This window comes from Lepisma saccharinum, chromosome 26, assembly GCF_977018435.1.
Source record: "Lepisma saccharinum chromosome 26, izLepSacc3.1, whole genome shotgun sequence".
NCBI classification, from domain to species: Eukaryota; Metazoa; Arthropoda; class Insecta; order Zygentoma; family Lepismatidae; genus Lepisma; species Lepisma saccharinum.
In genome coordinates this window covers 59,988,389-60,014,934 of record NC_139254.1, presented here as the reverse complement: position 1 = coordinate 60,014,934, position 26,546 = coordinate 59,988,389, and the positions used below count along the sequence as shown (strand labels likewise).

At 37.1% G+C, this 26,546-nt stretch overlaps 1 protein-coding gene across 1 annotated transcript in view; it reads left to right on the top strand.

Moving 5' to 3' along the window:
* The window catches only part of LOC145979778 (diacylglycerol kinase eta), a 359,862-nt gene extending 333,795 nt beyond the window's left edge, over window positions 1–26,067 (top strand). Inside the window, exons 16-25 of the mRNA XM_083112757.1 lie at window positions 737–845; window positions 6,510–6,678; window positions 13,624–13,724; window positions 14,178–14,365; window positions 16,278–16,384; window positions 18,852–18,991; window positions 20,210–20,327; window positions 23,808–23,903; window positions 24,957–25,073; window positions 25,595–26,067. Coding sequence (XP_082968883.1) covers window positions 737–845; window positions 6,510–6,678; window positions 13,624–13,724; window positions 14,178–14,365; window positions 16,278–16,384; window positions 18,852–18,991; window positions 20,210–20,327; window positions 23,808–23,903; window positions 24,957–25,073; window positions 25,595–25,909 — 1,460 coding nt within the window. The 3' untranslated portion in view covers window positions 25,910–26,067. The remainder of the gene's footprint in view (window positions 1–736; window positions 846–6,509; window positions 6,679–13,623; window positions 13,725–14,177; window positions 14,366–16,277; window positions 16,385–18,851; window positions 18,992–20,209; window positions 20,328–23,807; window positions 23,904–24,956; window positions 25,074–25,594) is intronic.
* Window positions 26,068–26,546: the final 479 nt, after the last annotated feature.

The window sequence follows — 26,546 nt, the reverse complement described above, 5'->3', positions numbered from 1 at the left end:
CTTTCTACGGTGTTCCAATCTTATCCTCTTCTCCTAACACTCTGCTAACTGTTCTTTCCACCGACATCTTGGTCTCCCCCTTGGCCTTTTTCCACTCCTTGTGTATTGTAAGCTCTTACTGGCAGTCTGTCTGCACCAATCCCGTTCATGTGTCCAAACCATCTCATCTGTGCCTGATTTATTCTGTACTGAAGCTTCACCACCCAAACTGTCTGTCAGTTGTATCTCCTCATTCAGTGTGTAATCAAGGGGTCCCGGGTTTGATACCCATTGGAGGCACATAGTGGTTCGGATCCCACTTTAAACTGTAGGTCCAGTCCTGATTAGCTTTACTGTGCATAATAGTGGACTTAAAACACCAAATCAATCAATCAATCCTCATTCAGTGTGCCTTAGAAATTGTCTGGTGGAGATAAATCTTCCGATGAGGCAGCCATGTTTGTTTGCAACTAGCCATCTCGCTGACTACCGGATAAAGCACGGATCCAGTTCACTGTCACTTAACCTCTGGTTGAGGAGCTAAGCCCAGATGGAAAAACTCAAAATTGCAGTAACCCCTATTTTTTTTGCCAACCCAAACTTTAATTGCACATTGAAAAACCAGCTCTGAGAAATGTAAAGTTGAGGTTCCACTGTACCTGATAATATTTTGTCAGTATCAGATAATTTCATTTTGTATGAACTTTGACTGAATTTATGTGAACAATATGTAAATAAACATTATTGTATGTTTCAGATGTAACCCGAGGAACTGCAGGTGGATTAATAAGTACAGTGTTGTTGGCAAATGCAGATGCCTTATGTGCTGCAGTGTCGCCTTTGATGGATCTTGATGAAAGTGTTTTGTAAGTATAAAACTATGCCACCTGTTTCTGCATTTGAAGTATATACATGTCAGGGATAATAAAGTAGATTCATAAGTCTATGGATGAGTGGGTGCAGGGATGGATTTATAAAATTTGGTCGCCTGGGCTATCCTTTGTTTGGTGCCATGACATCATCATCATTTGTTGTTGTTGTTGTTTTATTATCATGGTAGTACTTCACTTCCACTAATTGCATGTTCTGTATTACTGTATTAATAACACTTGTAAACTTTAAAATCTAATTTTCGTTTGTAAGCGGCACATGCACTGTGTATTTCTTCACACAACACCACACATGCACCAAAGGAAAAGAAACTGACACTACATTATGGTAGCCACACTGGCCGTGAACTTGGAAACAAGGATGTTGATTTCAACCAATATCCATCCACTTGACTTTCAATTTTTGGCATTCAAAATGTTTACATTGGTTTCGTAGAAGAACAATTGTTTATATTTGAGCACTTATGTGACCTTGCATGGCTTCCTTTGCAGTCTGCCATACAGACTTACACACCAGTTAAAATGCAGTACTGAAAACAGAGTTACGATGTAAGATATTTAACCTTTTAAATCCCAATCGGTCATGTGCTGACCGATGGCATTTTTGGCCACAGTCCTGGTCGGTCATACTTTGACCGATGGAACTGAACCTTTTTTCTTAGCTTTGCAACCCTGTTCATTTTCTATGCTCAAGACTCGAAGTGCGTGGAACTTGAAACCAAGAGTCGATATGCATCTACAGCGACATGTTGTAACCCTTGTCGAAAATAACTCATGCACTTCACTGTGTGTGTTGCCAACCCTTGTTGAAAATAACTCATGCACTTTGTTTCTTTTTCATTCTTTTCTTCGGTTGGCAAAAGGCATTAGGAACAAAATAAATATTGAATTATAATGCAGACATGTGGTTGCAAATAGGACATAGAATTTGTTCCTGTCCCATGTCTCAACAGGGAGGGGCAAATTTTTCTTTTTTTCTTTTTTCAATTTTCATATTTGAAGCCACAAATAATAATAAATACATACAGATAGCAACACTTCATCTTTTCTTTATCAAAGTACATTTTATTCTTAGTAAAAGGTTTCTTGTTTCACTAAATTATCTGCCATAGGAAGAAAGCTATAACGATTTTTGCTAAATCTTACAAAACTCGTCTAAATGGCCTGGGACAGAGGTAAAAACTGCATAAGCGCCACGGGACCTTAAAGGTTAAGCTCCTTCCTTCTGCCTTGTTTCATTAAATAACCAAGTAAAGGACTTGACGTGTTTTCTTTTGCTATATCACAGTATTAAGGAATTTTAATATTTGATGGTCTTTGTAATTTCTGCCCCTCCACTGTCTCATTTTTGTATGCCCTCCTTGGACTTGCGACTCCTAGGCTATTGTCTAGTGGAAAATTCCCCACTGACTTTGTGACTATTTTCTCAGGCTGAGCAATTATGTTGGGTATATAATAATAATAATAATAATAATAATAATAATAGTAAGAATATATCTTTATTGAGCGGGCGAGGTTTAGCGTCTGCTGTTCTCCCAACTAACCCTTGTCACAATACAGTCTACAGTTACAAGCAGTATATATAGCAGGACCCTGTGGCCGACTGGTTAGCACATCGTGATGTGACGCCAAGGGTCCCGGGTTCGAATCCCGCTCAGGCTTGGTTGTTTGTGAATGTCCATTCATCAATTTCATCACTCATCCCCATCTTTGCAAATTAGCGAAGAGACACAAAACGTAAAGTAAAATAAACTAATTCAATCAATCAAACAAACAGTATATATATATATATATATATATATATATATATATATATATATATATATATATATATATATATATATATCCAATAAGAAAAATAATAATAATAATTAAGTAAGAAAGATGAATGAAAACGTATGAACAATTTGAAATCAAATAAGAACTGTAAAGATACAATTAAGGAGTATATGTATACACATAAAACTAAATTTTAAATACTCTCATTAAATACAATATTAAGTGTGTGTGTGTGTGTATATATATATATACAGGGTGTCATTTTAATGGCGCCCACGGACCACGGAAACTTATAGAATACATCAAAACAAACAACTTTTCTCAGTAACATTTTTCTCGTTGGTGCATCGTTTCGGTGCTACAGTCGTTCAAAAAAGCCCGTTTTGCCACCTGAATGCTGGCAACCCAACACAACATTTGATAGCATTTGTGACGTCATATCCCGTCGTGAAGCGATGCGTTACAGGGTTGCCAGGAACACACATATTCTGTGAAAAATGACATAGCTACAATCAGCCACATTATGTACCGTAAAACAAAACGAGAAAACACATTCTTTAACCTAACAGGAAGTAAACAAACAATACGAAAAATGGTAGAAAGAAAATAGAATTGAAGTTTGTCACTGTATCGAATTTTGTCTCAGCTTACATGTCAAATATTTGCAAATCTATTTACCAAGTTGGCATCTACAATTTAGTCTATCCACTTCGTTCTTCTGATACTAGTTGTCTGTGACACACTGAACAAATGACAAAATAGAAATGAAAGAACTCAAAATTCCAAAGATAATCAACACATAATATAATGTATATTCAGGGCATTATGAGGCAAGTAGCAAAAATGGTTGAAAATACAGGGATATAAGTAGTAGTAACACAAACTTTCCGACGACTGTGTTTACCTATGCACTGGATACACATGTAATAGTTTGCAACTGTGAACAGGGCAGTATATTAGTTACTGATTCGTCATTACGATGTTACTGTGGTTGTACGTATTTTTAGCCGTAATGATACTTCCGTTATCAGCACAAAAGTACAACAAGGCATCTGGACACAAATCTGTAGATATCAAATTTGCAACGAGATTTGCAAATATTTGACATGTAGCTGGGCGTAAACAGCCACATGTAAGCTGCAAGTCCAATAAAATTTATTGTTGTTGATATTTGACATGTAGACTGAGACAAAATCCGATATTGACACGTCATTTTGAATATGGTTTTTACCATTTCTCATATTGTTGGTTCACTTCTACCTTCCCCTGAGATGACTGCTGATCTTCTGGCTGGTAGGCTATGATCTTCGGTCTTCTGGATGCGTTTCTCGCTTTGTTTTACAGCTTATAATGTAGTTGGTAGTTTGTCATTTTTCACAAAATTTGTGTGTTCCTTGCAATCCTGCCGTACGCTGTTTCGCAGCAGGAAATGACGTCACAGATACGATCAAATGTATTGTTGGGTTGCCAGCATCCAGGTGGCAAAATGGTCTTTTTTGAACGGCTGTAGCATCGAATCGATGCCTCGACGAGAAAAATGTTACTGAGAAAAGTTGTTTGTTCTGATTTCCTCTATACGAATCTGTGGTCCGTGGGCGCCATTAAAATGACACCCTGTATATATATATATATAGGCACACACATGTACACCTAAATGCATATTTGTGAATGTTTAATGGTTGCAAAAAGAAATATTTGACATGAAGTAATATCAAGGGGATGTATACACTGGTGTGCATTGATTTGTAAACTTCAAGATGTGCATACTACTGACTGATTGGAATATGTCCTGCCCCTTTAGCCACAGTCATGATTTCAGCATTGATTTATTTTATTTTACTTCGCCTTTTGTGCCACTTTTGGCTAATTTGCGAAGATGGGGATGGGTGATGATATGATGAAATTGATGAATGGACACTCACAAACATCCACGCCCAGGCCAGGATTCGAACCTGGGACCCCTGCCGTCGTAGCCTGATGTGCTAACCACTCTGCCACGGGGGTCGGCTCATGATTTCAGCACTAATAAAAACTCTAGATATCTTGTAAGTTTTTCCTGTATATAGGTACTGCTTGAGATTGTAGAATCCTTCTTCTACATGGCATTTATTTGTTTGATGATGGGAGCACAAGGGGCTTTTGCCCCCATAAGAGATCTGGAAAACGTTCATGTAATTTGAATGGAGAAATTGTAGTGATGTTTTATTACAAATAATATTGTTTTGTGCGAGTTACAGGCTGAAAGTGTTACAGCAAGTATCTACCATGTTTTTTGTGTGTGTTTTTAAGTCCACTTTATGCAGAGATAGGCTAATCAGGACTGGATGTACAGTTTTAAGATCTGAACCACACCATACCTCCACCAAGTATCAAATCCTGGACCAGGACAAATGCCATGTCCAACAAAATAATGGGAGAATTTTCTCACCAGAGACATTAAAATCATGTTGACTGTTGTAACTAGGGGTGTGCAGTATGGCAAAAAGTCGGGAACTGTTCATAAACAAAGTGATATATATTATGGAAAGGAAGCAATGCGAATCCAGTTTATGATTAAATTGTGGACTCAAGACTGAACTTGTCAGTGTCAAACTATTTTCAAGTCAATTCCAATTTTATTGTTTGTATAATAATAATAATAATAACAGCAATAATAAAAGTAAAGTATAAGTTTCTGTGACTGAAGGGCAAGATATGAAATCTTACTCTGCCCCCATAGCAATTATTAGATACACACAAAGTAAATATAGCTTGGAAAACAGCTAGAAATTCAATACACACATTTAAGATATCAGAATTGTTTAAATTAAGAGTAGAACTGATGTTGCTATTCAGAGGCGTGGTGTGCATGTAGCCGGTGTTACCGCAGGTAACAGCAAAATGTAAAGAATTAAAAAGTTGTTTCAATAAAATGACAACATTGTTAAATACGTTAATGAACATCGTTGCCGTCGAGTAGATATTACGTAGGACTTTTTTTCTGCAGCCGACAGAAGCGGAGAGGGAGGCTGTTCCGCTACCCTGAAGAGGCAACAAGGGAGAAGAGGGTGCCAATGCAAGGAAAGAGCGGGAAGGACTTTGGGGCATAGTGTGCTATGGGGTTATTCATATGCCTGTTAAGGGGCCCTGTTGCCGTTCATACCTACCAGATCAGCCAGTGTTGTCACATCGGATTGGCAGAAAAGAGCTAAATCCCTCCTAAAATAGGAATACCATTTCTGTGAAGCAACTGAAGGTAGACTGCAGAGCCAAGGCTGGATTGAACTACAACTGAGACCAGTTAGGTAATAGACGAAAATATAGTTCCTTGGTGTGATTCGTGATTTGAACAAACCTTGCTCCAAAATACTAAGTTGGCAACAGTAGTACGTACAGCTGGGCTTCCCTTCCACAATGGAGAATATTTCTGTCGTCTGCTCAGTGCTCACCACACAAACGTCAAACTGACCCGAGAAAAGTGTGGTTCTTCTTCTTCCCCTTCGCACCTCATTGCAAAGAAACAGAGACAGATGAAGAATGGACAAGGGTCTACCACTATTCATTGGATTTTCGTGGTAACTGTCTCATGAGTGGTAGTTCTTTCTAGGAGTGTTTGTGGCTAAATCACTGTGCTGATTGCAAAACAAGAACAAAATGAACAAATATCTAGCTCGAAGACATGTTTTCTTTATAGGGGGGTGGGGGGTGATAATGTCTAGCAGACATAATTGTCATACTGATAGCCGGTAACACTTTTAAAAAAGTCACACCATGCCACTGTTGCTATTTCAAAATTATTAACTTGATGTTGTAAGGCATCCCTTTTCTGTTTCCTTTGTTGACAAGAAAGCGAGTGAATAATTTTTGTTTAATTTGTTTCAGGGAAGGATTCTTTGAGCATTGTGTGATGAACAACTATTTTGGAATTGGAATTGATGCAAAAATCACCTTTGACTTCCATCAAAAGAGGGAAGAGCACCCAGAGAAATGCAGTTCAAGAGCAAGAAACTACATGTGGTATGGTGTGTTGGGCAGCAAAGAATGGTTGCAGGTGAATAGATAAGATAAATTCTTTAATTTCCATTGACCCATGTCCATGGGTATGGAAAACGTCATACAATACAGGATTATTGATTTGATTGATTGATAGATTGATTTGCTTTATTTTGCTTTGCTTTTTGTGCCACCTTGGCTAATTTGCGAATATGAGGATGATTGATGACATGACGAAATTGATGAATAGACACTCACAAACATCCATACCCAGGCCAGGATTCGAACTCGGACCCCTGGCATCGTAGCACGATGAGTTAACCACTCCACCATGGGGGCCGGCACAATACAGGATTACAATGCTAAAATTGTAAAATGAAAAAAGAAAATACAATAAAAAAATGCAATAATCCAATTTACTTCTTAAATTCATAAAGATTATATAGTTCTGTCTGTTACTGTTATATTATAGGATTACAATGCTAAATTTGTATAAAGAAAAAACACAATATTAAAATGCAAAAATACAATCATCCATTAAATTAGGCACACACAGGAGATGTAGTACGTAGAACTGTTAGTGAGAAATGCAGGCTCGACCAGGACTCGAACCCGGGTCTCTGGCATTCCGTGCCATTGCTCTGCCACTGAGCTACCCGGCTTCGCCTGATTTCTCGCTTCCGCTGTTTTACCTGTGTGGAATTGTCTCTGCCAGTGCTACCGCAACAGGATCTGTTGCCTTTGAAGCAGAGTAGACGTTGACGTTACCTCTTTCCTCTAAGCGTAGAGATGTTACTTCATTAAATTAGGCACACACAGGAGATGTACTATGTAGAACAATTAACAAAAAATGCAGGCTCGACCAGGAGTCGCCATACAATCTCGCTGACAGGCTTCTGGCAGAGAGTGGAATGATTTCAACGGATGTTGACGATGTACATTTTATCTCTTGGCCAAGCGGTTGAGTGTAGACATCAGTTGACAGAGCACGGAGTCCGGAGTTCAACGGCCCATGGTCTTCTTACCCGTGGCTGGCGACGAAGCACACGCTGGTCTTGAAGAGGGAGCCCTTGAGAAGGCTATTCAAATGATGGTCTGACCTACAGCTGTGACTTACAAGCCGTGGTACCGAAGATGGCCAAATCGCATGTGTGTTAGCTGTTGCCTTGGCACTAGCTACCATTCGGTTTCCCGAGCCGGGCTTGAGACCTGATAGAGTGAATAGGTCTACGCCTGGTAGCTGGTATTCTCTTGGAGATTCTACTGAATTCTGAGGTGTGACTAACTACCGAATTCTAGTGCCTAGCTCTTTTAAGCTGCTGGCAAATACTTCCTAGCTGCATGGTCAGCACTTCCGTATTTGCAAGCCGATGACGGGTTTGAACCTGGTAGTATCAAAGAATGTCGTGTCTCCTGACGTCATGTGTTTCCGCTATTTGTGGAATGTTACCTTGTGTTGTAAGTTGTTGCTGGACCGAGCACTGATGTCTGTCGAGAGATTTTACCTTTTTACGGAGTCTCCCTTGAATCGTTCCACAACATATATGTTGGGAAACTCATTACTTCCCAACTTGTACTTAATTGGGTCACATCCGCAGTGGTCTATGCAAGACAGGGCACAGCCCCATTAAGGTACGCAGGTACGTCAGTGGCTGGATGAGGACCTCCATCAATGAATTGAACGTAGAGGATCCGTGGAATTGGCTCCCCAATCCCTGGATTTGAATCCAATGGTTTAGCCTATGAAGCGGTACTTTTGGGCCACCCTGTGCAGTCATATTTATTATTTTTTTTCCTAGAATGATTCTCTACCAGAGCTGTGTGAAGACACCAGTGGGAAGAACGGAGTAGTTCAGTATAAGTAATGGACTATAACAGGGAAGTGCTTTTTCCCTATTGCTCTTCATAATTACAATGGATGCAATTAACGAAGAGATGGGGAAGACTGTAAGAGAGGAAAAGATGAAGGCCCTGCTGTTCGCTGATGACTTAGCAATATGGGAAAACAGGGAAGAAGTAGTACAGATACTACTTGATAGTTGGAATGAGGAATCAGAAGAGCAAGAATGAAATTCAGTGCAGAAAAGAGCGAGGTGCTAATAACAACAAGAAACAGAGCCAGAAATGAACCAAGAATAAAGATGGACACTGAAGAGTTGAGGGTAGTGGGGGGCTTCAAATATCTAGGAAGCATAATTGAGAGAAGGGGAAGAATAGAGGAAGAGGTAAACAGAATAGGACAAATGGGTGGTGGACTATATCAAAGTGTTTGAAGATTAATATGGAACAGGGATGTACCTATGAAATGCAAGAAGGTAATATATAACTGTTGAACTTCAGCGCAGATATTTCCGTAAGTTGGTTTTACAAGGAGTAACAACAAGTGCTAACAGTTAATTAACACTTTATTAGTGTCCAACACGACTGACCGCGATGCGATGTACATTGCTACATTCTTGGTACAAGACAACCTTCTTGGAGAGCATTCTCCACAGACTACTCACTACAGGGCAAAAACAAATGATAAGTCAATTTGACCATGTTGGGAAAGTGTGTCTTTTGTGCAATGTTCAACAATAACACATACTATGTGACTTGGACAATGACAGAGAGAGAGAGAGAAAAGAAAGATGCAGGCAGTGGAGATGCAATATTTGAGGAGTGTATTGGGAAAGACTAGAAGGGATAGAATAAGGAATGAGAAGATCTGACAGACAGGAGCTTCAAGACAGAATAGATCAGGCACAGAGATGGTTTGGACACATGAAGAGGATGGATGCAGAAAGACTACCAGTAAGAGTTTACCATGCACAAGGAGTGGGAATAAGGCCAAAGGGGAGGCCAAGATGTCTGTGGAAAGAGCAGATAGTGGAGAGTGTTAGGAGAAGAGGACAAGATTGGAACACCATGAAAAGAGAGGAGTGGTGAAAGACTAGGAAAAATGGAGAGGCTTGACTTCTATGCCGACTCAGCCAGAGGCAGGAAACAGTGAATGATGATGATGATTCTCTACATGAGCCTGTAATCGGTATTTTAAACATATACCTAATTGATCTTTTGTGCAGAATGTGAAGCGAAATAAGCAAGAAAATTTTTGGATTCAATTTTTTTGCAGGCTGTAATCAATATTGATTTAATAAGTCGCAAATAATTTCACAGGACGCCAATGCATTCTCTCCTTTACAACTTTTGTGCCTCCCCGATGGTGTAGTGGTAACATCGTCACCTTGTGATCAAGGGGTTTCATACCCGATGGAAGCACAGTAGTTCGGATCCAACTTGAAACTGTAGGTCCACTCCCGATTAGCTTTCCTGTGCATAAAGTGTACTTAAAACACCAACTCAATCAATCGATGAATACCACTCAGAAATGTCACGAGACTATTTTTAAACATAAGCGCCTACATTATCTTGCCAAGGAACAAGAAAAGGCATTTTATAGTAAATCGTTAGCCTATTATTGCATAAAATTTAATACAAATCTCCGGTATCAGCCCACAAATTTCCTAAAACTGTGCCAAAAATGAGTGGATGCACGAGGACAACATTTCCAACATCCCCCGTGACAATTAACATGCTTATTTTGAATGTAATTGTAACTATAATTCTGAGAACTTGAAGTCATTTCGAAGCTTGCGGCTTCCATAGCGGAGATATCGCACGCGATTTGGCGGGAGTTGGCATCCGGGCAGCAGCCAAGCGTGCCGCTGTCAGGTGCACAAAGGGGAAAGAAAGACCCTGTAGATAAGGATATACGTACAAGTTCATAGTAGAGCTTTTTGTTTATTTTGGACATATCATATTGTGCTAGGAGTTTTAAAAGATATAAGTTCTTACCTACTTTTATTTTGCATACATGTTATGTCCATCTTAATTTATCATAAATAACTACAACCAAAATCACTATTATCACTATTAATTGATTAACCTGCTTATCCATAAGATGTCTTCTGGTCATCCATAATTGGATATCTAATGGATATTTAAGGCTGGACAGCTAATGAAATATCCAAAAATAGATATCCAGAAATGAACATACAAAACTGGATATCTAATCCATGATATGTATGGATCTGAATTGGACATTGTGAATATCTAATGGATGTTCCTTAGAGATTATTGCTATATGGATAAAATGTCAATTCTGTTCTATAAATAAACAGATGGTTAACAAGTTATGGTCATTTATTGCATGGGGTATTATTTCAAAGAATTATAAATTTCATTTGCAGAAAGATTTACTGCATATACAGGATAATTATAAATTATTCATCGGGTTTGAAAGGGCTGCATTATAAAATATATAACACACACAATAAAGAATGATACATGAAAATAAACCAAAACTGTCCAAGTTTCAGACATACTTTCACAAATGTTCAATGTGGCTTCCTTTTGTCACACAACACACATCTATGCAATAGTCTAGCTTGCCCCACATGTGCTCTTACAACCCTACAAATGGTTGTAAATGCAGCTGCAATGCGATCCTGCAGCTTAACCAAAGTTGTTGGTAGTGGTGGCACGTACACTGTGTCTTTCACATGCCGCCAAAGGAAAATAAGTCATCTTCAGTACATCGCGCAATCCAACGGCATTGGAGTTCTTCATTCAGGTAGCAATGCACCTCAGTGTGTCAATGGGGCGGTGCCCCATCAAGTTGGAATACAAAGTTATTCAAATCCTCTTTCACTTGTAGAAACAACCACAACTGCAATATATCGAGGAATGACATACCCATCACAGTGTTCTCTGTGAAGAAAAAGGGACCATGCACCTTTGATTTAGACACTACAACAAACACATTCGCTTTTGAGGAATCGCATTCATGTTGCACTGTGGCATGTGGTTGTTCAGTACCCCAGATATGAACATTATAGCGATTAACCTAACTCCACTCAAATGGAATGTCTTCTCGTCACTAAACAGCAGAAGCTCAAGAAAACCATCATCCTCCATAGCATCCTGCATGGAATTATAAAATTCATATTGTTTGACGAGGTCGTCCTGTTGTAACATTTGCATTAACTGTATGCGGTACGGTTTCAGTCGCAATCGGGTTTGCAAAATCTTCCAGACAGTTGGCTGTGGAATATCAAGTTCCCGACTGGCACGGTATGTTGATTTCTGTGGGCTACGCACAAAACTCGCCCTACTGTTTCATCAGAAATGCTTCGACGTCCTGTGCTTTTACCTTTACACAGGCAACCTGTTTCCTTAAACTGTTGATGCCATTGCAGAATGCTTTCGTGACCTGGCGGTGCAGTTGCAAACTGTCTCCGGAATGCACGCTGTATGGTAACAATGGAAAAACACTTCTCATCACAGAATGCTTTCTGCTGCATAGACGCCATTTTAGAAACTAGGTTTGTGCTGCCATCTGTCAGCAGGTGCCAAGGTTACAAATATGAGAAATTAAACTTTCAGATGTGTTCTTTAATTTCATGATTAGCACATACGTATATTATATTAATAGTTTTGGAAATATTTTACTTTAAAACCCGATGAATGATTTATAATTACCCTGCATTTTTTAAATAACCTTGAATAGATACATTTTTGGGTATTAGTGAAACCCAAAAACGTATTTAAAAGGACTTTAATAAATTAAATAATTTTTTTAATAAAAATAAACAAATGATAATTATAGATACAGATGTAAGTATTAATTATCAGTATATATGAACATGAGGGTGAAAACTATAACATGATCAGGATATAAATAATTTAATTTCACATTAAAAAACTTTAAAATAATGTACCATATCATAGTTTAATTATCACTAGCTGAATACCTGGCGTTCCCTGAGTGTTTAATGAATTCTAACTATAGCGTAAAATGCAACTAATTTTATTCACAGGTATTTAAAAGTATAAGTACAGTATACAAATTATAAAGTAATATCTTTTACAAATTCACTATAATATAAATTTAACAACAATATATGAACAACATTTTTAGTTCCACCTCCAAGAGAAAGAATAAATTGATTGAACGGCATTGGGAGTGTCACTATTCATCTTAGCGACCTCGAAAACTATGGATTCCACACTAATATCGGTCGTTTTACATGTCACCCCCAACCCTAGGGGTGCCAGAGATGTCTTGGAGTTGAACGGCATTGGGAGTGTCACTATGCATCTTAGCGACCCCGAAAACTATGGATTCCACACTAATATCGGTCATTTTACATGTCACCATCTTCCCACCCCCACTCCTAGGGATGCCAGGGGTGTCTTGGAGTTGAACGGCATTGGGAGTGTCACTATTCATCTTAGCGACTTCGAAAACTATTGATTCCACACTAATATCAGTCGTTTCTTATTATTTTTACATGTCACCCCCTTCCCACCACACCCCTAGGGGTGCCAGGGGTGTCTTGGAGTTGAACGGCATTGGGAGTGTCACTATTCATCTTAGCGACCCCGAAAACTATGGATTCCACACTAATATCGGTCGTTTTACATGTCACCCCCTTGTCACCCCCAACCCTAGGGGTGCCAGAGGTGCCTTGGAGTTGAACGGCATTGGGAGTGTCACTATGCATCTTAGCGACCCAGAAAACTATGGATTCCACACTAATATCGGTCGTTTTACATGTCACCCCCTTCCCACCCCCACTCCTAGGGGTGTCTTGGAGTTGAACGGCATCGGGAGTGTTCCTATTCATCTTATTGACCCCGAAAACTATGGATTCCACACTAATATTGGTCGTTTTCGATTATTTTTACATGTCACCCCCTCCCACCCTACCCCTAGGGGTGCCAAGGATGTCTTACCCCCACAGTATTTCTTTCGAGATTGCAAGCGATACGTGTTCCAAATTTGGTTGAAATCGCTCCAGGCGTTAGAGAGTTATGCCGGAACAAACATACACACATACATCCGTTTTTATATATATATAGAGATTGTTTGATGAGAATCTATTCTTGATGAATGAACTAATATATGGAAAGAGTTTGGTGACACATGTGATGGCAGAAATCTGTTTTTCTTCAACAGAAAACGTACAAAAACTTGGAGCAGAGGGTCCAACTTGAATGTGATGGGAAGCGAATTCCACTGCCTTCTTTACAAGGAATTGTTATTTTGAACATACCAAGGTAATTGAAATTTTAAATTTAGTCTTTATTATAATACATAGAAATGGTTTCTTTTTACCTGTTTGTTACTACTGTCCATCCATTTTGGCTCTGGGCTGAGATAGTGCATGACTGCAGAATCAGCATGGTTCCTGTTTACAGTATAACAAAGTAAGCGTAGGCTAAAATTGATTGTCTGGGAGGTGAGGTACCCAACTGAAATTCGCCCCTCCCAACTGTAACTTCTGGATCCGAAATTGGCCTAATGCTATATACGTAGAGTACCTAGGAGGAGAAGTTGTGTGTGGAAAAGCATAACATAAGCATTGGTTAAATCACAATTGTCCACATGCTATTCACCAGGTGTTTTCATTCTTTCTGAGCACTATAAATTAGCCAGCCATAGTTAACACATGAAAAATTAATTTTGTTGTATTGTGCATTTTGTCCTAAATAATTAGTTTCTTTACCTAGTTTTATGGGAGGAATCAACTTCTGGGGTGGAACCAAAGAGGATGACTGCTTTCTGGCACCAAGTTTTGATGATCGTGTTTTGGAAGTTGTCGCTGTGTTTGACTCCATGCAGATGGCTGCGTCTCGTCTGATTAACGTTCAACATCATCGAATTGCACAGTGCCAGTCTGTTCAAATTACGATTTTGGGTACGTTGTTGCTTTGATACTATGTGGAAGTTTTCCTTGTCAGTTTTTCATATTTGTTTATTGCAAGGAAATGGAAAGAAGAAGACTTGCCCAGCTGGGAATGTCTATTGGCTCCAATTGAAATTTCAATTGGATTGAATTGGTTTTAATTCTGTTGAATTGGTTTCAGTTGGATTGAATTGGTTTTCAATTGCAATGAATTGAATTCAGTTGGATGCCAAATAAATGTATCACAATGAATTGGGTTCAATCAGAATATTAACTGAAATCAATTGGAAATGCAGGACAATCTGTTTCAATTGAACCCAATTCATTACAATTCTCCTATTGGCTCCAAATGAAATTTCAATTGGATTGAATTGGATTCAATTAGATGCCAAATAAAGGTATCAGGATGAATTGGGTTCAATCAGAATCTCATCTGAAACCAATTGGAAATGCAGGACAATCTGTGCCAATTGAAAACAATTCATTACAATTCACCTATTGGTTCCAATTGAAATTTCAATTGGATTGAATTGGTTTCCATTGGATTCAATTGGTTTTCAATTGGATGCCAAATAAAGTTATCAGAATGAATTTGGTTCAATTAGAATCTCAACTGAAACCAATTGGAAATGCAGGACAATCTGTTCCAATTAACACAATTCATTACAATTCACCTATTGGCTCCAATTGAAATTTCAGTTGGAATGAATTGGGTTCAATTGGATGCCAAATAAAGGTATCAGAATGAATTGGGTTCAATCAGAATCTCATCTGAAACCAATTGGAAATGCAGGACAATCTGTTCCAATTAACACAATTCATTACAATTCACCTATTGGCTCCAATTGAAATTTCAGTTGGAATGAATTGGGTTCAATTGGATGCCTAATAAAGGTATCACAATGAATTGGTCTCAATCAGAATCTCAACTGAAACCAATTGGAAATGCAGGACAATCTGTTCTAATTAACACAAATCATTACAATTCACCTATTTGCTCCAATTGAAATTTCAATTAGAATGAATTGGTTTTCAATTGGAATTAATTGGATTCAGTTGGATGCCAAATAATGGTATCAGAATGAATTGGGTCCAATCAGAATATTAACTAAAACCAATTGGAAATGCAGGACAATCTGTCCCAATTCAACACAATTCATTACAATTCTCCTATTGGCTCCAATTGAAATTTAAATTAGATTTAATTGGTTTTCAATTGGAATAAATTGTATTCAATTAGATGCCAAATAAAGGTAACAGAATGAATTAGGTTCAATCAGAATCTCAATTGAAAATAATTGGAAGTGCAGGACAATCTGTTCCAATCAAACACAATTCATTACAATTCACCTATTGGTTCCAATTGAAATTTCAATTGGATTAAATTGGTTTTCAATTGAAATTAATTGGATTAATTTGGATGCTAAATAAAGGTATCAGAATGAATTGGGTTCAATCAGAATTTTAGCTGAAACCAAAATGCAGGACAATCTGTTTCAATTTAGCACAATTCATTACAATTCACCTATTGGCTCCAATTGAAATTTCAATTAGATTGAATTGGTTTCAATTGGATTGAATTGGTTTTCAATTGGATTGAATTGGATTCATTTGAAGGCCAAATAATGGTATCAGAATGAATTGGGTTCAATCAAAATATCAACTGAAACCAATTGGAAATGCATGACAGTCGGTTCCAATAGAACACAATTCATTACAATTGACCAATTGTCTCCAATTGAAATTTAAATTAGATTGAATTGGTTCAGATCACACTAAGGGAAATTTATCCTCAGATATCTTGGATTACTCTTGAATGTTTTCTTGCATCTGAAGTAGCCTCTTTCACTTAGAAAAATTGCATAATTTTATGTAGCAAAACCATATTGTAGATGGTTTTATAATGTACTGCTGTTTCTTGTAGGTCACGAAGGTGTACCAGTGCAAGTAGATGGAGAAGCGTGGATACAACCTCCAGGAATTATACGAATTATTCACAAAAATAGAATGCAAATGCTATGCAGAAACAGGGTAAGAATTTGTGTTTATTCGGTATAATTTTAATGCAACAGAAAATATTAATGTAATTAATTTTCTATATTTTAAGATATATCTTTATTGCAAGAATTTTATTTTAAGAGCCTTTGAAATAGGCAGGATAATCTATATCAATTATTTTTATATAAAACTGTAAACTGTATATTGGGCAATAGTTATTTCCTCAGCCAATTGCTGAGTAGAAATAATTTATTTGGGTGAAACTTGCCGATTCCCAAAACACCTAAAACTCCGAAATATAAAAGTAGCCCATTAAGTGGAATGTGTGATTTGTATAATACCGTTAGCTTAGATTAGCTTAGATTTCTCATTGTCTTTCAAACTTTATAAAAAATTGATTGAATCAAAAGTATATCTAAATATACATTATAATCCTTTCAGTACCACTATTTTACCTTGTAGTATACTCTACAATTATATATGAATATAGTCATTATATGTAATTATTACACAACTCTTTGTTCTTGTATGGTGAAAGAAGAGTGAATGATACCGATTGGTTAATTTGATTACTTCTGATTATGTAATTGACTACTTGTATATTGTGTGTGTTTCTGGTATGTTAAATGTATTGGTTCTGTTTATGTTTTCTTGTGTATAAACTTATCGTTTGTGCGAGTTCTTATCTGTCTTCTGTAATTGGAGGATTTACCTCTGTTGAGGCAATAATTAAATATATAAACAAATAAAACTGGCATAAATTATAACAGTCTGAAACAAGTGGGGAACTGAATTTTAAAATACCCAGTTCTACCTAAATCTGTTCTATACCACTTCACACTGCAAAGACACAAAATTATCATATATCTATAATGTAAGAATAATGAATATAAACCTTTTTTCACTAATTTTATTTGTTGTTTGATGTTGGCACTTCGGTTTGAATCTATTGCTTGCTCATTTGTGATTTACTGCAGACATGCAAAGAAAGCAAGCGTTTTATTTACAAGCAAAACAAAAGCACACGTATAAGATCAGACAGATGCCAAAAAAACATTCTCTGGGGATCATTACCCCTTCTCTTCTAACTTTATTCTACTGTAGAAAGTAGGGCAGGTAATGTATTCAATTTGTTCCATTTTCCTATTCATAATTGTAATTACTATATTTTTTCAGCACCTGAACCTCTCTCTTTTCCCTCAATTAAAGGTTCATGGAAGGGTGCAGGTTAAAACATATTGGTTCCTACAGGAAAGAAGCTTACGGCAAGGCTTGTTTAACTTCGTACTGATATTTGTTTATGTATATATACACAAGGGCTGTTAAAATAGAAACTGAACATTTACAAAATTGAGGAAATGGTAATATTCCCCAGATATTTGGGCCCGTCTCCTTCAAAGTACTTCCCTCCACTGTGCACACCTTCACTCCCAGCATTTCTTCCAGTCCTGGAATGCTGATGGAACTCCAGTTTTGGAATGGCCTGTAGGTCCCGCAGCGAATTCTCCTTGATCTCTTGTATTGTCTGGAATCTGTGACTTTTCAGGGTTGATTTCAACTTGGGGAAGGGGGAAGAAGCCTGCTGATGCCAAATCAGAGAAGTAGGCTGGTTGTGGGACAACAGGTGCTTTGCCAAGAAGTCCCGGACAATGAGTAAGGAATTAGCACATGCATTACCGCGATGAACCATCCTGGACTCGTTCTGCCACATCTGTGGCCTGTCGTGCTGCACCTTTTGTCGTAATCGTTGCATGACGTTAACGTAGAATGCTGCATTCACTGTGGAACCATGCAGCACAAACCCCAAATGGACGATCCCCTTCTAGTCGAAGAACACGATCAACATCACTTTAACATGGGATTTACTCATTCCTCATTCTCGATGGAGGTTCGACCTGATTTGAAACAAGGTACCACGTATTCGACTGAAACATTCCTCGCCATAGGTTTCATGTAACATGTTGTTCATATGAAAATTTTCTGAAATTTCACACAGAATTTCACACACACTTGCTGCTCTTCCAATTCCTTCATGGTAGGGTAACTGAAAATCGCTGTAGGCACTCAACATGATCTACTGTGTTACTGCAGTTAGCAACGGCTTTGAAACTGGGCCAAATTAAGGACACAGCTAGGTACCACCACTGTTGGTTCTTTTCAAGGGGTTTGGTTTCTTTTTGAACAGGCATTTTTAACTTATTAACTCCATTGCCACCACATGTAAGTGCACCTGTTTTAATATACCTGAAGAAGAGAAGTGACGTTTGTGAAATAATGAATTGTAAACTTATGACATGCCAAGTTATGAGTGTTTTTTTTTTAATATTATGGTGTTGGCACATTGCATAAGTCAAGCTTTAATTAAAACTACTTAAGTATGCTTATCTCACAGATAGAAGCAACACAGATTGAAAAATATGACAGAATTTTCGTGTACCACACAGCCTGTCTTCAACAACAGTAGTCTTCTATAGTTTTAATTCTTAGTACTTTCTTCCAGGCCTTGGAAACTTCTTTACGTACATGGGAAGAAAAACAGAAGCATCACCATCACAGTTGCTCAGAAAAATCCCTTTCCTTCTCTGAAGAGGAAAGCCAGTCTCTCCTCACATTCATAGAAGCAGCAAGTGCATTAATTAAGTAAGTATTTTGAAAACTTAATGACTGGCCCATTGAATGAAAATTTTGTGAGAAATGATGTTATATAGAATGCATGATGTTATATGCAAAACAGATAAAAAAATCACGAGAACGACTGTTCCTAAATTTCTTAAAGGACCACTGCATTCTTTGCATGCGGTTTCTCGAATGCAAGTTGATTTAATACAACTTAAATCCAAACACCTCAGAAATTACTAGATTCCAACCAAGTGAAAAAATAACATGGGTACAATAGTGTTAGAAATTTTGAATAATGTCAATGTCATCATCATGGACTTTCTTCCATGTTGTATAAGTTACATATTTACATTTACATATTATTTTACATTGTAAATTTTTTTTCGCTTATTATTGTGATCACCTTAAATATTATATGAAATTTTATTCCTATAGTGTATTCTTCCCTTATATGGATTTCTTTCATGTAGAAATTCTTCAAATAATTACTGTAATTTTTGTTTATAATTATATTAATATTTTATTACTGTATTTGGATTTCCTTCATGTAGAACTTCTTCACATCATTACTGTAATTCCTGTCTAAAATTGTATTAATATTTTATTACTGTTAGTATTATTATATGACGATTTCCTTACTTATGGATATGGGTCAAAGGAAATAAAGAATTATTATTATTATTATTATTATGAATACTATTCAGAAAGTCAGTTCTGCAACGCTTTATTTTATATTTTTAGAAAAATGCACACTTTATTTTTCACAAATGTATTATGTTAGAATTCTTATACATTCTCTATTGTTAAGGCATTTTTCATACTGGGAAGCAAGCTTCTGTATACTCTCTTTGAAGTCTGCATAGAGAGTCATTTATGCATTTCATTTTTCAGTTTTCGTCATCATAATCATCACAGACCTGTGAATAACTTCTTCAATTTTAGAAAAATATAGAAGCCACTCGATACAAAGTCGGGACTGTAAGGGTGGAGGGAACAATGCTTCCATTTTTCCCAATCAAATGACAGGATAGGCTGCAAGTGACAAGGTTAACCTGGGATGGTACCTTAAGTGAAGGTCATGGATTTTATTTTCACCTTCCTGTACCTTTTCTTGTAGAATTTTTCTTCTACAGTATTCCTCATCATGATTCATATAATAGTATAAGCAAGTGTTGTGAATTAAATCCACCAATTGGTTGGCACTTCTGATATAATGATGTTTTCTTCCATTTATTGCAGTTGTGTGAAGTTGTTATCAATTGGCCACCCCAGTGTAGCAGTGAAATTATACAGTTTGGCTGCTCAAGCATCCTCTGTGCTAGAGAGGGTGCACCCAGAAGGCAAAATTGTTGAAGGAGTAAGTTTATTTCCATTTTAAAATCTAAATCAAGAAAAACTCAATATGCTGATCAAGGCAGAAATTTATTTTATTATAAAACATAAACTAAACGTAACGTTTCAACCTTCTAGCAAGGTCTTCTTCAGACTCTGCACCATCTATGTCTGAAGAAGACCTTGCTAGAAGGTTGAAACTTTACATTTAGTTTATGTTTTATAATAAAATCAATTTCTGCCTTGGTTAGCATATTGAGTTTTTCATATCTTTGAAACAAGGCTTATTGGTGTTATAGCTAAATCAAGAGAAATAGTTTCCTTATTTTTTTCCTTTTTTAAAAATTGAATATTTTTGTAGTCATATGGACACTGCTGGCTTGTAACTACCTCGCTGATAGTTAGTGGAGTCTCTGCAACCCACAAGTGTCAATGACTAAACTCAGTTAATGCCCGTGCAACATATGTATGTCTGCAACTTGATATTTTTTAACCCTTTCCCTGCTGAAACCATAATAAAATGTTATGTGATATGTGTGCCTGTCATGCTGAAACAATAGATTCATGGATTTTGCATAGAATATAATCAATCAATTTTTCTTATTGGAAATATTAACATATTAAAACTTTGTGGACATGTAGAGCATCTCTTAGGAACTGACTGAAATTTATTTTACACTGGTTCCTGTCCTTGAGTGTCATCTAGAGAACAAGTGGTGTAAGTGATCAGTGCTAGTGCACTTTGCTAAATTTGTGATAATGGATATGAGAGATAATACAAATAATAAGTTCTATAAGGGATTGCAAACCACCACACTGTGTAAACTGAATAAGTTAAATACACAACAAACCACGAGGACTAAAGGTCTAAAAAATATATATTAACATTTCAAGAATATCAAATCCTATTAATCAGGATAAAAGAAAGGGAGTAGAAGAGGTAAACTGATTAGCTGGAGATGGTTTGGCTAGAACAATTTTATGTGTAGAATGTGTGTAGGAAACCAATTTTATGAACCACATCTCCTCTTCTTTTAATATGACAATGAACTAACAAACTAACTCTATAGCCTTCTTGAACCCGAAGGTTCATGGCTGCAGCAACACAGGCCTTCCATCTGTCCCTATCCTGAGCAAGATCTATATACTCTTTTCCATCCCTACCAATTTCCTTCAGGCCCATCTCAGCATTATTACTCCATCTTCGTCTTGGTCTTCCTACTGGTCTCATACCACCAGGTTTCCCAACAAGAATCCTGTAAACTCTTATTTCCTCTCCCATTCATACCACATGGCCTGCCCACCTAAGTCTTCTTGATTTAATCATTGTAAGCATATCTGGACGTGAATACAAATTATGTACTTCTAACAGTTGGGCTGAAAAGTTCGTAGGCTAACATAGTAAAAAATATTTTTTTGACAAAATTCGATTTTATTATTCAATATAGTTGCCTTCGAGGGCGATACAACGATTATAGCGGTCATACAATTTTTCGATGCCATTTTTATAGTACGATTTCTCTTTAGCCTCAAAGTAGGCCTCAGTTTCGGCGATTACCTTTTCATCAGTGCTAAATTTCTTTCCAGCGAGCATTCTTTTAAGGTCTGCAAACAGGAAAAAGTCACTGGGGGCCAGATCTGGAGATTATGGTGGATGGGGAAGCAATTCGTAGTCTAATTCATATAATTTTGCCATCGTTTTCATTGATTTGTGACACGGTGCATTGTCTTGATGAAACAGCACTTTTTTCTTCTTCAAATGGGGCCGTTTTTTCATGATTTCATCCTTTAAACGCTCCAACAACGCTATGTAATAATCGCTGTTGATGGTCTGGCCCTTTTTGAGGTAATCGATGAATATAATACCATGTGCATCCCAGAATACTGATGCCATAACCTTGCCAGCCGACTGTTGCGTCTTTCCACGCTTTGGATTCGGTTCATCACGTGCAGTCCACTCAGCTGACTGTCAATTGGACTCTGGAGTGTAGTTATGGAGCCATGTTTCATCCATTGTAATATATCGACGGAAAAATTCGTGTTTATTACGGTTGAATATCGCTAAACATTGCTCCGAATCATCAAAACGTTGTTGCTTTTGATCGATTGTGAGCACGCGCGGCACCCATTTTGCACACAGCTTTCGCATGTTCAAATATTCATGCACAATATGTCCAACACGTTCCTTTGATATTTTTAAAGTCTCAGCTATCTCGATCAACTTCACTTTACGATCATTTAAAATTATTTTGTGGACTTTTTTGATGTTTTCGTCGGTAACAGCCTCTTTGGGGCGTCCACTGCGTGCATCGTCTTCGATGCTAATTTCGCCTCGTTTAAATTTAGCAAACCACTTCTCAACGGTTGATTTTCCTGGTGCAGAGTCCGAATAATGTTTATCAAGCCAAGCCTTGGCTTCAACAGTATTTTTTTTCGCCAAAAAGCAATGCTTTATTAACACACGAAATTCTTTTTTATCCATTTTTTCACAATATCAAAAGCTGCTTCACTCACAATGCTATATCTCACGAACTAATTATCCGGCAGCTGTGAAATTTATACACGTATCTTTTGAAGGTTAGTACTAAGTAAAAATCACATGGATTTAATTCTAGTAACGCCATCTATGAGTCAGCCTACGAACTTTTCAGCCCACCCGATAAATTATGTAACCTTCTCCACTCACCTGTCTCCTCATCCCTTTTAGGTCCAAATATTTTCCTAAGGATCTTATTTTCAAATACTCTCAATTTATGTTCCTCTTTCAATGTAAGGGACCAGGTTTCGCATCCATATAATGCTACAGGCAAAATTACTGTTTTGTATATTTTAACTTTTAGTTTTGTAGATATTAAACGAGAAGACAAAAGTTTATGAAGGTAAAAGTAACATGCATTTCCTGAACTAAGCCTGCTTTTTATTTCCTCTTTAATATTATTTTCATTTCTTAGTATTACTCCTACATACTTGAATTTGGAAAGTGGTTCAAACGAGTTGTTATCAATAACTAAATTTTGATTATTACCTAACACTTGGTTTCGGCCTGTAAGCATATATTTAATTTTCTCTTTGTTAACTTCCAAACCTATCTCTTTAGCTGCTTTGAAAAATATTTTTGCATTATTCTTAATTGTATTTACATCATCCCCCAGTAAGTCTACATCATCTGCATATTCATTATCATCAAAATGTCAGTACTGTTTTGGGGCTTTCAATTTTATTGATTTGTGATCCCGATTTGACAACTTAAAGATATGCATCTAATCATATTGTAAACAAAGACTGTAATATAATTGTATAATATATTATTATAATAATAGAAAATATTTGAAATTAAAATTTCACACTGACACAAAAATGAAGAAATAATTTCATATTTTTAAAATTTGGATGTTACATCTAGTGATTTTTATTGTTATTGTTGTGTAAATTATTTTATTACTAAGCATGATTAATTTTTATTATCTTTAGATATTCTTTTAATATAGTTTTATTTAATTTGCAGCCAAACTTAAGACCACAAGTTACAGAATTAGTAGCAAGTGTGAAAGTTCTTTACAATGAGTCATGTTCATTTTTTGGTGAAGATTCTGAAACTGCAGTAAGTATACTCAGAAATTACAAATACTTTTCTAAATAACACAACTCTCATATCTGGTGTACATTTTGAAAGACAATATTTATTTGTAATTCTAATAAGTAAATATATATATATATATATATATATATATATATATATATATATATATATATATATATATATATATAGTGCTTCCCTGTGCTTTGCACCATGCCATGAAGTTATATAGGGGTTGTGGAGTTAGTTCCCCTCACTTTTTTTGATTACGGTGGAAGGTGGGGGTGATGTGATCAGCACCACATCCCTGGTCACCTTTACACCTCAGGGTTTTCTCCAGGTTCCCACTATATATGACGCTATGTGGGCACTGGAGCAGCTTGAACAGGTGGAAAAAATCCTGGTTCTCCTCTGCTGGGGATCGAACCCAGGTCTCTTGCATGGTAGACAAATGCCCTAATGACTGATCTACCACAGTTCATTAACAATTTATTAATTCTAATAAGAGTGATTGAATTATCAAATCAAGTTGTCATATTATAAATACAGATTCTAAAAGAGACAGTATTAAAAACTAAGAATTGAAGCAGAATAACAAATTTTTGCTGCTTTCAAAAATGATTTTTTTTTATATTGTGTACCACATAATATTCATAATATGCATGTGTTGTGCAAATCATTTAGTTTCTATAGAGGAAAGTAAATTTGAATGTAAAGGTAAAGTTCCACATGCACATAGCACTGTGCCATGAAGGCACATTTAGGGGATGTGGGGATAGAACCCCACGCATTCTCAATCTCGGCCATTTTGGAGGTGATGTGATAAGCACCATGCTCTGGCCACCTTTACCCCCCAGAGTTGCCCCTGGGTACCCATTGATTTGAGAATGGGTGAATTCCCATAGCCACTTTTTGTGGGGGAGAAGGCCGAAAAAATTCTGACCTTAGATCAGCCACCCCAGGAATCGAACCCGGGCCAAGTTTCCCATGTGGCAGTCAGACACCTTACCGACTAGATCACTGCAGCTCTTCGTTTTTTAATATGTTGACAATTAAATATGCAATATATATTTGCAGGATATGAGAGAAGATTTGAAGGAAAAGCTAAGTACAGCAATCAGAAAGATTGAAGTTGAACTTACAAAATGTGCAACTGAAGGAGAACTAGTTCATTTTCATCTTGGAGAAGAACATGTAAGTAATGCTTTCATTACGTATATTTTATACACCACTCTTGGTCCCGAAATGTGTCCAGATATTGTACCGAAATCTTGATCTTTTGTTCACCATAAATATGTGGGTCTACCAATAGTTAATTGATTACCGTATTTGCCGGTGTATAAAATGCATCCCCTTTTTTGCACACATTCTTTTAGGAAAAAGCTTTATCATTGAATTTATAATTAATTTATAGTATTTCAAATCTAAAGTAATATATAGGACTATCAACAAATGACTTAACTAATCTAAGGTTAGCAAAGAAACAATTTTTAATCTTCATCGCACACCGCAAGGAAGCAAGAAAGAAATTGTGTAACTCGGAACATAGAAATATCCAGAAATTAAGGTAATCAGAAAACAGAGTATTGGAGAGTAAAATGTTTTTCAGACCTATTTTTATGGGAAAATAGTGCATCTTTTATGCGGACAAATAAGGTATATCTCGTTACATTTGTATATGTTCTAGTATGTTAATTTGTGAATGCTTCTTACAGAGTTCAGAGAGGAAGTCGTCACGCATAGGAAAAGCAATGTTTAGATTTAAGTTCAGGAAAGACAGCCGAGCAAGAGCTAAGGAGAATATAACAGTGCAGGATGTTAAGAGCTGGGGTACGAGCGAAGTTGTCACCTGGTTGGAGTCCCTGCAGCTCAGCGAGTACAAGGAGAATTTCATCCAGCATGACATTCAGGGCCAGGAGCTGCTCAGCCTCAGCCGGAGGGATCTGCGGGATCTTGGGATAACAAAAGTGGGCCACATTAAGCGCATTCTTCAGGCTGTTCAAGACATTCAGCAAGGAGTCTCTACATAGGTTTCTGTTCTTGTTTGGAAATTGTAATGTGAGGCACACTATTGAAGTTTCTGGATTCTAATATGCATTCACTGACAGGGATATCAACATTGGGTGGGCTCAAACTAGGGGTGTGCGGGATCCCGAAAAGTTGAGACCAGGATTAGGAAAAAAATGTCTCATCCTGATCCCGACTTTGGGAAATGAATTCCCAAATTTGGGAAATGAATTCTCGACTTTTCAGGATCCCGAGCAGTTGGGAAATACCAAATGGAATTGTAAATGTCTGGAACTTATCGGAAATTGTTAGTTTTTGTACCAGAAATGCAAAAACAATCACTTAAAGTGAAAATGATGTGTAGAATTCGAGATTTCCAGAGCTTCGGGAAATTTGAGAATATTTCCCATCCTGAATGTCTGGATTTAAAAAATATCCCATCCCGACCTCAAAAATTCTGTCCCGCACACCCCTAGCTCAAACACTTGAGTTATAAGTTCACAAACAATCATGAATCCTCCCTTCCATCAAAGACGTATTTAAGATTGGTGTACCAGTTGACAGCCAGAGATGAAGTAGGAAGGAGTGACAGGGCACTGCATATTGTCTTTTATCTTTTTATCCTCTTTCTATCTTTTGAACCTTTTTTTAACTTACCTA